At 51.3% G+C, this 17,500-nt stretch overlaps 1 protein-coding gene across 1 annotated transcript in view; it reads right to left on the reverse strand.

The window, feature by feature from the left end:
• Positions 1 to 17,500, reverse strand: part of LOC129708979 (plexin-A2-like) — a 196,982-nt gene that overhangs the window by 125,165 nt on the left and 54,317 nt on the right. The window contains 1 exon segment of the mRNA XM_055655091.1: positions 6,651 to 6,779. Coding sequence (XP_055511066.1) covers positions 6,651 to 6,779 — 129 coding nt within the window.

The raw sequence follows: 17,500 nt of genomic DNA on the forward strand, positions 1-17,500 counted from the left end.
AACCAGCACCGCCATTCAATATGATCATGGCTGATCATCCACAATCAGTACCCCGTTCCTGCTTTCTCCCCATATCCCTTGATTCCGTTAGCCCTAAGAGCTAAATCTAACTCTCTCTTGAAAACATCCAGTGAATTGGCCTCCACTGCCTTCTGTGGCAGAGAATTCCACAGATTCACAACTCTCTGGGTGAAGAAGTTTTCTCCTCACCTCAGTCCTAAATGGCCGACCCCTTATTCTTAAACTGTGACCCCTGTTCATGGAGCCTCCAGAATTCTCCAGCCTTCTCCCCAGTTTTACACTCACACAATGTGCTTCGCATCGCCTGCCACAGTTTCTAATCCTTGATGCAGTGCTGTCCATGTTCAACAGCACCGTATACAATTAGCAGGAGGGAGACAAATATACTGGAGGAACTCAGCGGGACAGGCAGCATCTCTGGAGAGAGGGGATGGGCCACGTATCTTCAGACTGATCTGTACAAAATGGGCACAATGGCTGCAGTTTCCCAGCTAGGGATGTGAGCGACGTTAACCTCAGCAGTCTGTGAGCAAAGACTTGCCCGAGATATACCCGCCCGCCTGCCTGCCCGCCTGCCTGCCCTGGTTCACTGCCCCTACTCTCATTAGTCTGTCTACAGCGCCTGGAATGGATCAGTATTAACGTTACATTAAAAACTTCATAGATGAACAGTTTCTGAAATTGGGAAATGCAACATTACCGTGGAGTCATTTAGTTTCCGTCTGATCGGTTCCCTGTCGACACGGGGGAGCAACACACACACACACACACACACACACACACACACACACACACACACACACACACACACACACACACACACACACACACACACACACACACACACACACACACACACACACACACACACACACACACACACACTCACACACACACACACTCACACACACACACACACACACACACACACACACACACACACACACACACACACACACACACACACACACACACACACACACACACACACACACACACACACACACACGTACACACATACACACACACACACACACACACACACACACACACACACACACACACACACACACACACACACACGTACACACGCACACACACACACACACACACACACACACACACACACACACACACACACACACACACACACACACACACACACACACACACACACACACACACACACACACACACTCACACACACACACACACACACACACCAACCCTCCCCCCACACTCGCACTCACCCACCCCCATGTTCTCCACAGATGCTGCCTGACCCGCTGAGTTACTCCAGCACTTTGTGTCTATCTGAAGTCTTGCAGAGTTATAGATTAAGGAATATAACACACAGTGGGAGGTGGGTGCCTGGATCGTGCTGCCAGGGGTGGTGGTGGAGGCAGATACGATAGTGGGGTTTCAGCTTTTAGACAGGCACGTGGATATGATCACGTCTATATCAAGAGCACCTATTGTATGTATTCAAGAGAGAGTTAGATTTAGCTCTAAGGGCTAACGGTATGAAGGGATATGGGGAATTAGATAATTGATGAGGGTGTTCCAGGAGTGTGTGAGGAAGGGAAATAATGTGGAACTAGTGTGAACACGGGCCAGGCAGCATCTGTGGAGAACATGGATAGGTGACGTTTCACAGAGTGCTGGAGTAACTCAGCGGGTGCAGCAGCATCTGTGGAGCTAAGGAAATAGGCAACGTTTCGGGCTGAAACCCATAAGGGTTTCGGCCCGAAACGTTGCCTATTTCCAGAAGGATTTCGGCCCGAAACATTACCTATTTCCTTCGCTCCATAGATGCTGCTGCACCATAACTGAGTGGGTCAGGCAGCATCTGTGGAGAACATGGATAGGTGACGTTTCACAGAGTGCTGGAGTAACTCAGCGGGTCAGGCAGCATCTGTGGAGAACATGGATAGGTGACGTTTCACAGAGTGCTGGAGTAACTCAGCGGGTCAGGCAGCATCTGTGGGGACATTTCAGGTGGGACCCTCCTTCTTTAGGGGGAGTGATTGGGAGAAGTGCTGGAGTGTCGGGCCAGGTTCCTGGTGATATTTGCAGACAGACTGAGGCTGATGTTATCTGAGCTGGGCTGTAACAGGGGTGAATGTACAGTTTGTTCCATACAAATGGAATGAACAACTGCAAGGACTTTGCATGGTGGTTTGGAACGTGAGCTGTTGTTGGCTCAGAGAGCAGCAGCAGCGGAGAGTGTGTGTTGAGAGTGATCTGGTTTCACAGCTGAATTCTTCACTGACAATACACATCCTGCCCAGTACAATCACGTAATGACCCAGAGAAATGTTAGGGTTAGTGGCCAAACACCAAGGACCAACTTGAAACAACGACACCTTCAATACAGTCTGAAGAAGGGTCTCAACTCAAAACGTCACCCATTCCTTCTCTGGCATGGAAGAGTTGGGTCGAAGGGCCTGACGACACAACGTCACTCTACAACTAACTGAGGCAACGTTACAGGGTGTTCCTGCTGCACCCATGGGTGTGGAGGGAAATTGGCAAAAACAGATGGGTTGTTCTGGTGTATTCTGCCTGTTTTATAAAAATGTTGTATTGTTGGCTCAGTGCAGGAACGTACGTACATCACTGACCGATCCACACTGTATGTACATCACCGACCCACACTGTACACACTGGTCCATCACCGATCCACACTGTACACACATCACTTGTCCATCACCGATCCACACTGCTTCTAGACTGAGCGATCAAGTTGCGATTCCCTACAGAATCTTCCCTGTAGCTATCAAACTGTACAACTCTTGTCCATCTGTTGTGGGGTAGACTGACTCCCCACCCTCCCCCACATCCCCAATCCTTGCCACATTTAATTCCATGATTAGTGTATCTTGTGTTTACGACCACCGGCAGATCCTGGGATGAATAATGTTTTACCGTGTCACGTCGTGCTGTATCGTAGAGTAGCGTACGCTGTGACTTCATGCCGCACAGTAAATTATCTGCAGCTTTATCGCAAACTCGGACAATTGTAGCAGATGGTTCAAGCAGAGAATAATTAAAGCATCATTAATTGGGCCGGAATGATTGATTGACGAGCTGGCTGGACAAAGGGGCTGGACAAAGGGGCTGGACAAAGGTCCAGCAACAGAACATGAAGATGGACAACAATGCTGGAGAAACTCAGCGGGTGAGGCAGCATCTATGGAGCAAAGGAAATAGGCAACGCTGACCCGCTGAATTACTCCAGCACTCTGGGTCTTTTTTTTGTAAACCAGCATCTGCAGTTCCTTCTTAAACATTCCAGAACATGAAGTCGTGTCGTATCCCACAAATTATCTTTCTTCTGTAAAATCCCGTGCCCAGTTACAGAGCAGTTTACAAAAAAAAGACACAGAGTGCTGGAGTAATTCAGCGGGTCAGGCAGCATCTCTGCAGAACATGGATAGGTGATGTTTCACGTCAAGACTCTTCCACAGATTCACTTTTGGTTGGGCTTAGAAACATAGAAAATAGGTGCAGGAGGCCATTCAGCCCTTCGAGCCTGCACCGCCATTCAATATGATCATGGCTGATCATCCAAAATCAGTACCCTGTTCCTGCTTTCTCCCCATATCCCTTGATTCCGTTAGCCCTAAGAGCTAAATCTAACTCTCTCTTGAAAGATTGGCCTCCACTGCCTTCTGTTGCAGAGAGTTCCACAAATTCACAACTCTCTGGGTGTTTCCTCATCTCAGTCCTAAATGGCCGACCTCTTATTCTTAAATGGAGACCCCCGGTTCTGGACTCCCCCCAACAACAGGAACAATTCAATTTCTCCCAGCGCTTGGTCAAAATTCCCCAATGAAGATCATTTTGTGGACTCCAACAGAGATGTTTAGAACCAAACTGTGAACTATACAAGTTGAGCCGCTTGGTGCTAGAGCAGGGAGCTCATCAACCTGGTCCTAGAACAACCTGGTCCCAGAACAACCTGGTCCCAGAACAACCTGGTCCCAGAACAACCTGGTCCCAGAACAACCTGGTCCTCGATCATTCGACCAAAACCTCCTAGAACCTGGGACTGGACTGCCTGAGCCTAGAACAATGTTCCTAGTAGACCAAAGATAAACCTACACAGTTTGAATATTCCTGGAACATTGGGCAACCACATCCTAGAAACTTAGACTGGACTAGTCATCGAGTGATACAGCATGGAAACAGGCCCTTCGGCCCAACTTGCCCACACCGGCCAACATGTCCCATCTACCCTAGCCCCACCTGCCTGTGTTTGGTCCATATCCCTCCAAATCTGTCCTATCCATGTATTTTTCTACCTGTTTCTTAAACGTTGGGATAGTCCCTGCCTCAACTACCTCCTCTGGCAGCTCGTTCCATACACCCACCACCCTTTGTGTGAAAAAGTTACCCCTCAGATTCTTATTAAATCTTTTCCCTTTCACCTTGAACCTGTGTCCTCTAAGAGATCCCCTACTCTCATGATTTTATACACCTCTATAAGATCATCCCCCATCCCCCTGCGCTCCAGGGAATAGAGTCCCAGCCGACTCAACCCTTCCCTGTAGCTCTGATCCTCTAGGATTACATAGTTCTAGAACACGGAGCTATTCCCATCCCCATCCCATTCCCGTCCCATTCCCATTCCCATCCACATCCCATCCCCGTCCCCATCCCATTCCCATCCCCATCCCATTCCCGTACCCATCCCATTCCCATCCCATTCCCATCCCATTCTCATCCCCATCCCCATCCCATTCCCATCCCCATCCCATTCCCGTCCACATCCCATTCCCGTCCCCATCACATTCCCGTTCCCATCCCATTCCTGTCCCCATCCCATTCCTGTCCCCATCCCATCCCATTCTCATCCCCATCCCCATCCCATTCCTGTCCCCATCCCATTCCCGTCCCCATGCCACCTGGACCCCGCTCCACCAGCAGGAAACTATCTCGGCAGCGTTTAAACTCTGTGATTAACCAGGCAATACATCATCTCTGTTTAATGCAGATTTCTCAAACATTCAGCCATGGAGTTGGATCACATCCAGACAGCCAGAAGCTGAAGATTACATTTAGATTTTTCTTATCAAAAAAGGTTAAATTACTCAGAACTGACACTTGAGAAACTGAGCTATAATTAAAATATGGGAATCTTTTCCAATTAATTTTCCTGCCATGTCTCCGTTGATGATTCAGCCTCTACAGATCACACTCCAGATTGGAGTTGGCCCGGACAATGTGACGGGTGCCCAAACTCACAGGAAGCCAGTGCGAGTCTTCAGACAAACGCCATCAAAGGGTGTTGAGACCGCAAGACATCGCAGAGAATTGTGGACACAGCCCAGACCGTCACACAAACCAACCTCCCCTCCATCCACTCCATCCACTCCATCTACACCTCACGCTGCCTCGGCAAGGCCAGCAGCATCATCAAGGACCAGTCTCACCCCCGGTCACTCCCTCTATTCCCCTCTCCCATCGGGCAAGAGTTACAGAAGTGTGAAAACGCACACCTCAAGATTCAGGGACAGTTTCTTCCCGGCTGTTATCAGGCAACTGAACCGTCCTCTCACCAACCAGAGAGCAGTCCTGACCTCCCATCTACCTCACTGGTGACTCTTAGACTATCTTTGATTGGACTTTGCTGGCTTTATCTTGGACTAAACGTTAGAGACTCGTGAGGGGCGAGGCAGAGACCGGGAGCAGCCACAACACTAGTGGAGGGAGACCTGCTGATGGATTCACAAGCCCAGAGCTGCCACTGATGGCAGTGATTTAGTTAAACAAGCTGCCTAATGGCTATTCCACTCATATGGTTCTAATTCAGAAAGAACCAGCAAGAGAACGCACAATAAATGTGAGGCTAAATATGATTGATTCTAATCAACATTGGGTTATTGGAGCCACCTGGGCACCAGTGTTAGGGAGAGTTCCAGTGTATTTATCATCATGTACTGAGGTAGAGTAAAGAGCAGCTTAATGCACTCGTTGAGCCCTGTCCGTAACATGGCCACATGGCCAATGGCCTTCACAGGAAGGTCAGGGAGATGGAGATGGACAATCGTCTGTGGTTACTGGTGAGTGGTCAAGCAGAGGGTCCGCATTGGTTTGTCGTCTCACGGGTCAAGCAATGGTCATACATGCCGGTCACTCACAGGTCAATGAAGTTCTTACATGATGCAGCTCAACAAGCTCGTCAACACAGACTAATGTCCAATAATCAATAACCAGATCAATGTGGATCAATGAGAGCAAGTTGCAAATCCGGTAAAACACCTCGACCCATCACTGACCACACAGAGTGCTGGAGTAACTCAGCGGGTCAGGCAGCATCTGTGGAGAACATGGATAGGTGACGTTTCACAGAGTGCTGGAGTAACTCAGCGGGTCAGGCAGCATCTGTGGGGAACATGGATAGGTGACGTTGCAGGTCGAGACCCTTCTACAGAGACAACTTTGATTGGACATCACTAACTATTCCAGCAAGTTCAGCAAGAATCTTTTTGGTCAAATCATTCCAACGAAGACCATTGTGTTGGTCAGTGTCAGAGAAGTTTGTTGACCAGGGGTCAGTGTGTTGTCAAGCGGGGTCAGCACCAGGCCGCAGTGTGGCCCCCCCCCCGCTGTCGGTCACTCACCTGGCGCTGGGACATGAGGTACAGGTAGCGATGGTCAGTGGAGAATCCCATGTCCCTCAGCACGGAGTCATCCATCACCGGCACTGTCTCGTACGGCCTCCATCCCTGGTCCGGGCCGTCCACACACACCTGTGGCCAGGACACATGGGTCAGTGATGGTCAAACGTCACACAGTGGCATCAAACGCACATGCCCACCCACACTCCCCCCCCACATCCCTCAGCACACACCCCCCACACCCCACCCGCCCCCCCCCCACACCCCCCCCCACACCCTACCACACCCTCCACACCCCCCCCACCCATGGGTGTGTGAGAACCATGGACTTCACGCAGGTAAAACCCTCTAGTGACCCTCCCACTCCCACAGAGGTTTAGTTTTGAGTTTAGTTTATTGTCACGTGTAGCGAGGTACAGTGAAAAGCTTTTGTTGCGTGCTAACCAGTCAGCGGAAAGACTACACATGATTACAATCGAGCCGTCCACAGTGTACAGATACATGATGAAGGAATAACGTTTAATGCAACGTAAAGTCCTGTAAATTTCGATCAAAGATAGTCCGAGTGTCACCAATGAGGTAGATAGTAGTTCAGGAATATCAGGAAAGGTCAAAGCCAGGACTGGGATGTCAGGAGTGTTTGACCAATCCCGCACACCCATCCCTCCTGACAGGCACATCACCCACCTGTCACCCCCCCAATCCCCCACAACACCAGCCCACCTGTCACCCACCTGTCACCCACCTGTCACCCACCTGTCACCCCCCCACCCCACAACACCAGCCCACCTGTCACCCACCTGTCACCCACCTGTCACCCCCCCCCCCACACCAACACCAGCCCACCTGCCCAACGCAGCCACGATAGAGCTGCTGCTACACAGTGCCAGAGACCCGGGTTCGACCCTGACTACGGGTGCTGTCTGTACGGAGTTTGCACGTTCTCCCCGTGACCTGCGTGGGTTTTCTCCGGGTGCTCCGGTTTCCTCCCACACTCCAAAGACGTGCAGGTTTGTAGGTTAATTGGCTTCTGTAAATTGTCCCCAGTGTGTGTAGGACTGAACTAGTGTACGGGGTGATTGTGGTCGGTGCGGACTCGATGAGCCAAAGGGCCTGTTTCCACGCTGTATCCATAAAATAAACGCTCTCCTGATTAAATATTAGTTTGTCTTCCCCTCACCTAACGATGATCCATTTCCTAGACACCATCTGCTTTGATCTGGCGTTTTCACACCTTACCCTTCCATATCTCTGTCTCACTCTCCCCTGACTCTCAGTCTGAAGAAGAGTCTTGACCCGAAACGTCACCCATTCCTTCTCTCCACAGATGCTGCCTGACCCGCTGAGTTACGGTGCAGCAGCATCTATGGAGCTAAGGAAATAGGTAATGTTTCGGGCCGAAACCCTTCCGGGTTTCGGCCCGAAACGTTACCTATTTCCTTAGCTCCATAGATGCTGCCTGACCCGCTGAGTTACTCCAGCACTCTGTGAAACGTCACCTATCCATGTTCTCCACAGATGCTGCTGCACCCGCTGAGTTACTCCAGCACTCTGTGAAACGTCACCTATCCATGTTCTCCACAGATGCTGCCTGACCCGCTGAGTTACTCCAGCACTCTGTGTCTGTCACCATTTAGACTGACAGCCTGCTGTAAGCTGCTGGTGATAACAACATGTTTTACCGTAATAGATATATTAGTTTATGTATTACGTACAGTTCATCAAACCACCAGAATCCACCACATCCTGACTTTGAGGGACATGTTGTCACAGGGTTACACAGAAAAGCTGGAGAAACTCAGCGGGTGCAGCAGCATCTATGGAGCGAAGGAAATAGGCAACGTTTCGGGCCGAAACCCTTCTTCAGTCTGAAGAAGGGTTTCGGCCCGAAACGTTGCCTATTTCCTTCGCTCCATAGATGCTGCTGCACCCGCTGAGTTTCTCCAGCTTTTCTGTGTAACCTTCGATTCTCCAGCATCTGCAGTTCCCTCTTTAACATGTTGTCACAGGGAATTGATCGGTGACAGTTCCTGTGTGGGTGTGCGGGGGCAGTGTTAGGGGTGAGTTAACGTTCTCCTGCTGCCAACCTCAGGGAGACAGTTATAGTCAATAGTTCCACATTAATAAACTAATCTCCCCCTGGACAAGGCCCGGTCTGTGAGCAGACAGTTCTGACACCATCAAGTCTTGTAATATATGTAAGGGCGGCACGGTGATGCAGAGGTGGAGTTGTTGCCTGAAGCCCCTGTCCCACCGTGCGAGTTCACCCAAGAGCTCTCCCAAGTTTACAAAAAAAATGAAACTGGTGGTAAGTACGTAGAATGTACGTAGCGGGTACGTCGGAGCTCGTGGATGTCCTGTAGCGGCCCGTAGCGTCTCGTAGCCGCCCGTAGCGGCTCGTAGCGGCCCGTAGCAGCCCGTAGCGGCTTGTAACGGCCCGTAGCCGCCCGTAACGGCCCGTCGTAGCGGCCCGTAGCGGCCCGTAGCGGCCCGTAGCGTCGTAGCGGCTCGTAGCAGCCCGTAGCGGCTTGTAACGGCCCGTAGCGGCTTGTAACGGCCCGTAGCGGCCCGTAGCAGCCCGTAGTGGCTTGTAGCAGCCCGTAACGCTAACGGCAGGTACTCGGGAAACGCGGAAACTGGTGAAGTTTTTTCAACAGCGTGAGGTTCCACAAGTTTGATTGTTTTTTAAACTCGGGAGAGCTCTGGGACAGGGGCTTTACAGCACTTGTAGCACCAGAGACCCGGGTTCGATCCTGACTACGGGTGCTGTCTGTACGGAGTTTGCACGTTCTCCCCGTGACCTGCGTGGGTTTTATCCGGGTGCTCCGGTTTCCTCCCACACTCCAAGACGTACAGGTTTGTAGGTTAATTGGCTTCGGTATGAATGTAGTTTGTTGCCAGTGTGTGTAGGATAGTGTTAGTGTGCGGGGGTCGCTGGTCGGCACGGACTGGATGGGCTGAAGGGTCTGTTTCCGCACTGTATCTCTAAACTAAACTCGTTGATAGGTTGCATCAGCTTCCCTTGGCACCACTTCCTGTGTTGGAAGAACACACCTCAAGATAAACTCATTACAGTTTTATTTTAAACACAATAATTCCAATATTAAAATCACTGGCTGCAGCTCAGTCAGTAATCACCTCCGAGGTTTGCTGATCTGATGTGTAATCCTCTGGAATCTGAGAATAATCTCCCGCTCAAAGGATTACTCCCTTATTATTAATTTTGCCACAGAATTTGTATCTTCCTTCTGTGAGAAGCTCCCACAGACAGCTTCATCTGACACCACTCTGCATCCAATCACACTTCCCAAAAGGTGCAGGTAGCTAGGCTGAAGAACGAGACACGACAGGTGAATGTTACCTGTCAATGCTCCCCCATGAGTCGCAGGTACATCAGGTGGTCAAAAAGGCTTTTGGTACATTGGCCTTCATCAGTCAGAGTATTGAGTATAGAAGTCGGGAGGTCATGTTGCAGTTGTATAAGGCGTTGGTGAGACCGCATTTAGAGTATTGTGTTCAGTTCTGGGCACCGTGTTATAGGAAAGATGTTGCCCATCCCCCCTCTCCACCACCTCTCCCCCCCCCTCTCCACATCCCCCCCTCTCCACATCCCCCCCCTCCCCACATCCCCCCCTCCACGTCCCCCCCTCTCCACGTCCCCCCTCTCCACATCCCCCCCCCCCCCTCCCCCCGTCCCCCCCTCCCCCCCTCTCCACGTCCCCCCCTCTCCACGTCCCCCCCTCTCCACGTCCCCCCCTCTCCACATCCCCCCTCCCCCCATCCCCCCTCTCCACGTCCCCCACGTCCCCCCCTCTCCACGTCGCTGATCGATCCAAAGGAACAGCAGGGCTGTTACAGTTTGGCACCAGCGCCATCGCAGGAGCTGCCAGAGCGAGGTTGTAGACAACGATGAACTGCCTTAGTGGCTCCAACTTTCTTGAGGTTTACTGCTGGAGCCTTTTCCATGACTGGATCTGGTCACAAGGCAGTGGAGGTTTTAAATCAGAGTTTTCCCTCTCCTAGATGGGCCGCCTTCCCAGACTGACGAGCCCCATCTGCCCGAGACTGGTGGGGGTGGGAGCGTCTACCTTCCCGTGCAGGTCTATAGACCCTGCCCATTGCCCTGACGTATATATATATAGGGATTGTATGCTGCTTGGTCCATGCAACCAGCCCCATTGATATATATATATAGATATATTGAGATATATATATATATATATATATATATATATAGATATCCCTCAAAGTCAGTGTGTTTAATTCTGGTGGTTTGATGAACAGTGCGTAATAGAAATAAACATATCTATTATGGTAAAACATGTGGCTATCACCAGGAGCTGTCAGTCTAAACAGTGACTGACATGTTTACATGTTGTGTAGTGTGGCTGCAAGTTGGGACACAGAGCAATAAAACACTCTGGACTCTGCACTAGATTAGGGGGGAAAGAACGGCAGGATGGGGCGGGTGGAATGTATGGATCAGGCAGCATCAATGGGGCATGTGGCATCGTGTGATGGTGGCCAGCCACTGGGACCCAGTCTACCATCACTCACCACATTCATAAGGTCATAAGTGATAGCCATTCGGCCCATCAAGTCTACTGCACCATTCTATCTCTCCCTCCTAACCCCATTCTCCTGCCTTCTCCCCATAACCCCGAACTAATCAAGAATCTATCTCTCAACCTTAAAAATATCCACTGACTTGGCCTCCACAGTCGTCTGTGGCAAAGAATTCCACAGATTCACCACCCTCTGACTAAAGAAATTCCTCCTCATCTCCTTCCTAAAAGAACATCCTGTAATTCTGAGGCTGTGCCCTCTAATCCTAGACTCTCCCACTAGTGGAAACATCCTCTCCACATCCACTCTATCCAGGCCTTTCATTATTCTGCATGTTTCATTGAGGCCCCCCCTCATCCTTCTAAACTCCAGCGAGTACAGGCCCAGTGCCGACAAACGCTCATCATATGCTAACCCACTCAATCCTGGGAAATCTCCTCTGTTCCGTCTCCAGAGCCGGCACATCCTTCCTCAGATCTGGGGCCCAAATTGCTCACTAATCGCTAACAAATGTGGCCTCGACAGCACCTTATAGTCTCAGCATTACATCCCTGTTTTTGTATAGGGATGTAATGAGGAGAGAGAGGGAGAGAGGGAGAGAGGGAGAGAGGGGGAGAGAGAGAGAGGGAGAGAGTGGGAGAGGGAGAGAGGGGAGAGAGAGGGGGAGAGGGAGAGAGGGGGAGAGAGAGGGGAGAGAGGGGGGAGAGAGGAGAGGGAGAGAGGGGGAGAGGGAGAGAGGGGGAGGGGAAGAGAGGGGGAGAGGGGGAGAGGGGGAGAGAGAGAGGGGAAGAGAGGGGGAGGGGGAGAGGGAGAGAGAGGGGGGGAGAGGGGGAGAGGAGGAGAGGGAGAGAGGGAGAGAGAGAGAGAGAGAGAGGGAGAGAGGGGGGAGAGAGAGGGAGGGGGAGAGGGAGAGAGAGGGAAGAGAGGGCGAGAGGGAGAGAGGGGGAGGGAGGGAGAGAGAGATAGGGAGAGAGGGAGAGATGGAGAGCGAGAGAGTGAGAGTGAGAGGGAGAGAAGAGAGGGAGGGAGGGGGGAGAGGGGAGAAGAGGGGGGAGGGGAGGGAGAGAGGAGGAGAGAGAGGGGAGAGGGGGAGAGGGGGGGAGGAGGGGAGGAGAGGGGGAGAGGGGGAGAGGGGAAGAGGGGAAGAGGGGGGAGGGGGAGAGAGAGAGGGGGAGAGGGGAGAGGGGGGAGAGGGGGAGAGAGAGGGGGGAGAGAGGGGAGAAGGGGAGGGGGGGGGAGGGAGAGAGGGGGAGAGGGGAGGGAGGAGAGAGGGGAGAGAGGAAGAGGGAGAGAGAGGAAGAGGGGAGAGGGGAAGAGGGGGAAGAGGGGGAGAGGGGAAGAGGGGAGAGGGGAGGGGAGGGAGAGGGGGAGAGGGGGAGAGGGGGGAGGGGGGAGAGAGGGAGAGGGGGAGAGGGGGAGAGGGGGAGAGGGGGAGAGGGGGAGAGGGGGAGAGAGAAAGGGAGAGAGAAAGGGAGAGGGAAAGACGAGAGAGAAAGGGAGAGAGAAAGGGAGAGACGGAGAGAGAGACAGAGAGACAGAGAGACAGAGAGACAGAGAGAGAGTACTGCCTGCTGATTAATGCTCACAGCCAACTAGAGCAAAGGTTAAATACCAAGTTAAATTAGAAATATTCCAAGCTTTGCGTTCTGAATGTGCAAATGCTGAACATGGTCATTCACCGATCGCTAAGATAAATTAAAAAATGATCTATAAAGCAGGAAAAGTGATTTTAAAATGCGCGTATTATCTACAAAGTGACTTGAAATACATTCCATGAATGAAAGTGTTTGCATTAAAGCCTCAGGCCAGAGATCCTGCCAGTGACCATATTGATACAAGGCTGCATTGGGGTCAGGTTATCATTTATTGGACAGTGGGTTTGGGTTCCGCTGATGCAGTTTCTAAATCTTCCCTCTGCTCCTCTCTGGGATTCTGCATCTCAACAAATAATTGCAAATGTTCCATGATAAAGCTCCTGCATAATCTACAGAAGACTACATAAGAAAGACTACAGCAGAAAGGTTTAATACGCAGTAAAGGGGAATTATTTTCCATGTTCATTGTGTTTGATGTGTTTCAGAGTAGTCAGTGAATTAGAAATTGCTGCACCCATTTGTCAACTTGCTACCATATGATTCCAGCTAATCACTGCAGCCTTTGTTCTGGGCTGGAACCTCGCGCTCGACAATCAGGAGAGGGATGGTTACAATCAAACTCACTCTGAGAGTGAGGACAAATCAACGGTCGGCTAATTACAGCAACTGAAACCGGTGTTAGTGTGACGGGGGGGGATCAGCGCTGTGCCTGTTGACACCAGGGTTCAGTGTAGAGAGAGACGGCTAATACTCTCAACATTCCTCCATCCTCCACACCTGTGGGTGGCACGGTGGTGCAGCGGGTAGAGCTGCTGCCTCACAGCGCCAGAGACCCGGGTTCCATCCTGACTACGGGTGCTGTCTGTACGGAGTTTGCACGTTCTCCCCGTGACCTGCGTGGGTTTTCTCCGAGATCTCTGGTTTCCTCCCACGCTCCAAAGGCGTGCAGGTTTGTAGGTTAATTGGCCCTAAGTGTAAATTGTCCCCAGTGTGTGTAGGATAGTGTCAGTGTGCGGGGATCGCTGGTCGGCACGGACTCGGTGGGCCGAAGGGCCTGTTTCCACGCTGTATCTATAAGGATTGTCACGGTGGCATGAGTGGGGTCATCATGAAACCTGTGGTCAGTGCTGGACCTTGGCTCTGCTCGTGTTGAGCCTACATCTGCCGTGCCCCAGGCTCCAACAGCATTGTGCGGGACTAAATAACAACAGGCCCCATTAGACTCTCCGCTATTTTGACAGCAAATTATGGGCCATTAAGTTCATTATGCAGAAATCAATCAAAGGCAACAATCTTCAAGATGTAAGCAGGGCTGGAACGGGCGACTCAGTGAAGATTTACAAAGGGAACAACTCTAAAGAGAAGGCAAAACCACCAACACAACAATAGCTGCCGTTGCTTGTCTAGAATTAGCTCTAGAGTATTCAAGTAATCAGTCTGTCGGGTAAAGCTCACACCTCTCAGTCTGTCAGCACCACAGTGCATTACATTAGAAGTTGTTTTAAACATGAACCTTTGCAATGACGTTAGGCTGCAGATTAAACTCCACTTTGGCCCACTTTGGCCCACTTTGGCCCACTTTAGCCCGCCTCTGGTTCACTTCAGTACAGACCTGGGGCATTTCACACCACATCTGATCTTTACCAGACTCTGGACATACAGCGTGGATGCAGGCCCTTCGGCCCATCGTGCCATTCTACCGCTGGCGAGTGTGGTGCTGGTCTCGGGGGTTAGTGTTCATCACCCAGTGGGGTCACAACATCGGAGGCATGGATCACCTCAGCGCAGAGGGAGAGCAAGGAGGGGAAAAGACAAAGACTTTAAGACTTTTGCCTCCATCACAGTGAGGAGGTGTCTGGTGAACTCACTGTGGTGGATGTTAAATTTGTGTTAATTGTGTGTTTTGTTATTTATTATATGTATGACTGCAAAGCAACAACATTTCGTTCAGACCGAAATGTCTGAATGACAATAAAGGCGACTTTGACTTTGACTTTGAAGAGATGTTTGGCAGATGATGTATAAAATCATTCGAGGAATATATTGTGTAAACATACGGTCTCTTGCCCAGAGTAGTGGAATCAAGAACCAGAGGGCATAGGTTTAAATACCTGGGCGTCCACATCACAGAGGATCTGACATGGACAACACACACTGCCGCACTGGTGAGTAAGACAAGGCAGTGCCTTTATCATCTCAGGCAGCTGAGGAAATTCAGAGTCTCTCTGAGGATCATTCAGTCCTTCTACGCTGGGGCTGTGGAAAGCAACCTGACCGGAAACACCTCGATCTGGTTTGGGAACTGCTCTGCCCAGGACAGGGAGGCTCTGCAGAGAGTAGTGCGTTCGGCCGAACACACTGGGAATTACACTCGCCTCCCTGCAGGACCTATACACCAGGAGGTACAGATCCAGAGCCAGCAAGATCATGAAGGACCCCTACAACAGACTGTTCCAGCTGCTACAGTCAGTGTCACGCAGTGAAAACAGAGAGGATGAGACGGAGTTTCTTCCCACAGGCGTCAGGACTGTAAACTCTGATCTCACCTGGGCGGAAATACTGTTGTCTCCTTTTTAATGTAAATACTGGTTCCGTTCTGTTCAGTTGTTTTGCACAATCCCGGGGGCGGGAGGTTGCAACCTTCACGTGGTCCACCCGCCCTGTTTCAACGAATGCAATCAACCTAGCGTGCACTATCAAATAAGATCAAATAGAACAAGTTGTCCGACAACTTTAGGCTGAGTGCCGTACACAAGAAGCACAATCTGCAGGCATTGTCACTTTCATTTCCCTGTACATCTTGTATGTGTATGTGACAAATAAAGTTGACTTGACTTGCCATGTTGGCTGGCGTGGGAACGTTGGGCCGAATGGCCTGTTTCCACACGACATCATTCTGTGGTGGATAACCCATTGAATGGGTGAAGGTGCAGGTGTAGGTGTGGTGTAGGTGTAGGTGTGGTGTAGGTGTGGTGGAGGTGTGGTGGAGGTGTAGGTGTGGTGTAGGTGTAGGTGTGGTGTAGGTGTGGTGTGGTGTAGGTGTGGTGTTGTGTAGGTGTGGTGTAGGTGTGGTGTTGGTTGAGGTGTGGTGGAGGTGTAGGTGTGGTGTAGGTGTGGTGTAGGTGTAGGTTTGGTGTAGGTGTGGTGTAGGTGTGGTGTAGGTGTGGTGTAGGTGTGGTGTAGGTGTAGGTGTGGTGTAGGTGTAGGTGTGGTGTAGGTGTAGGTGTGGTGTAGGGTGGTAGGTGTGGTGGTGTAGGTGTGGTGTAGGTGTGGTGTGGGGGTGGTGTAGGTGTAGTGGGTGTAGGTGTGGTGTAGGTGTGGTGGTGTAGGTGTAGGTGTGGTGTGTAGGTGTAGGTGTAGGTGTAGGTGTGGTGTGGTGTAGGTGTGGTGTAGGTGTGGTGTGGTGTAGGTGTAGGTGTGGTGTAGGTGGGTGTAGGTGTGGTGTGGTGTAGGTGTGGTGTAGGTGTAGGTGTGGTGTAGGTGGTGTAGGTGTAGGTGTAGGTGTAGGTGTAGGTGTGGTGTAGGTGTAGGTGTAGGTGTGGGTGTAGGTGTGGTGTAGGTGGAGGGTGGTGTGTGTGGTGTAGGTGTGGTGTAGGTGTGGTGTGTGTGGTGTGGTGTAGTGGTGTAGGTGTGGTGTAGGTGTAGGTGTGGGTGTAGGTGTGGTGTGGAGGTGTGGGTGTGGTGGAGGTGTGGTGTGGGGTAGGTGTAGGTGTGGGTGTAGGTGTAGTGTAGGTGGGTGTGTAGGTGTAGGTGTAGGTGTAGGTGTAGGTGTGGTGTGGGGTGTAGGTGTGGTGTAGTGTAGGTGTGGGTGTAGGTGTGGTGTGGTGTGGTGTAGGTGTGGGTGGTGGGGTGGGGTAGGTGTAGGTGTGGGTGTAGGTGGAGGTGTGGTGTAGTGTAGGTGTAGGTGTAGGTGTAGGTGTGGTGTAGGTGTGGTGTAGGTGTAGGTGTGGTGGAGGTGTAGGTGTGGTGTAGGGGTGGTGTAGGTGTGGTGTAGGTGTAGGTGTGGTGTAGGTGTAGGTGTGGTGTAGGTGTGGTGTAGGTGTAGGTGTGGGTGTAGGTGTGGTGTAGGTGTGGGTGTGGTGTAGGTGTAGGTGTAGGTGTGGTGTAGGTGTGGTGTAGGTGTGGTGTAGGTGTACTATGGCATGGTGTGCTGTGCTGTGTGGGCAACCTGTGCCAGTCGGCCACCCCGCACGGTCTCTCTGCTCATTATTGCCCCGATTACAGGTGAGGTGCGGACAGTCACGCCCGCACTGTGCGCGGAGACGTGCAGTAATTGTAATGCGAGGCATGGCCTGTAATGCATTAGTCGTGTTGCAGGAACACAAACTCCTGTCGCTGCTCCTCACAGCTGCTCACAGCTGCTGCTGATGCACTATAGCCCCATATTAATAAAACAAAAACAAATGCCGTTGTTGATTAGAAATCCACTCAGCCTCAGATAATCCAGTTACAGATGCGTCCAATCTTTTATAGATTTCAGTATGGTCATGTGACGACCTCCGTCCAAGTGTTGTAGCGAGCCCTTTCAATCGATAATCGACAATAGACAATAGGTGCAGTAGTAGAGGCCATTCGGCCCTTCGAGCCAGCACGGCCCTTCAATGCGATCATGGCTGATCACCCCCAACATCTCTGGACGTCTGTTGAAGAATCTGATGAAGATCTTGGTTCACCGCCGATGCCCGTGAGATG

This window comes from Leucoraja erinacea, chromosome 24 (genome assembly GCF_028641065.1).
Source record: "Leucoraja erinacea ecotype New England chromosome 24, Leri_hhj_1, whole genome shotgun sequence".
Lineage (NCBI taxonomy): Eukaryota > Metazoa > Chordata > Chondrichthyes > Rajiformes > Rajidae > Leucoraja > Leucoraja erinaceus.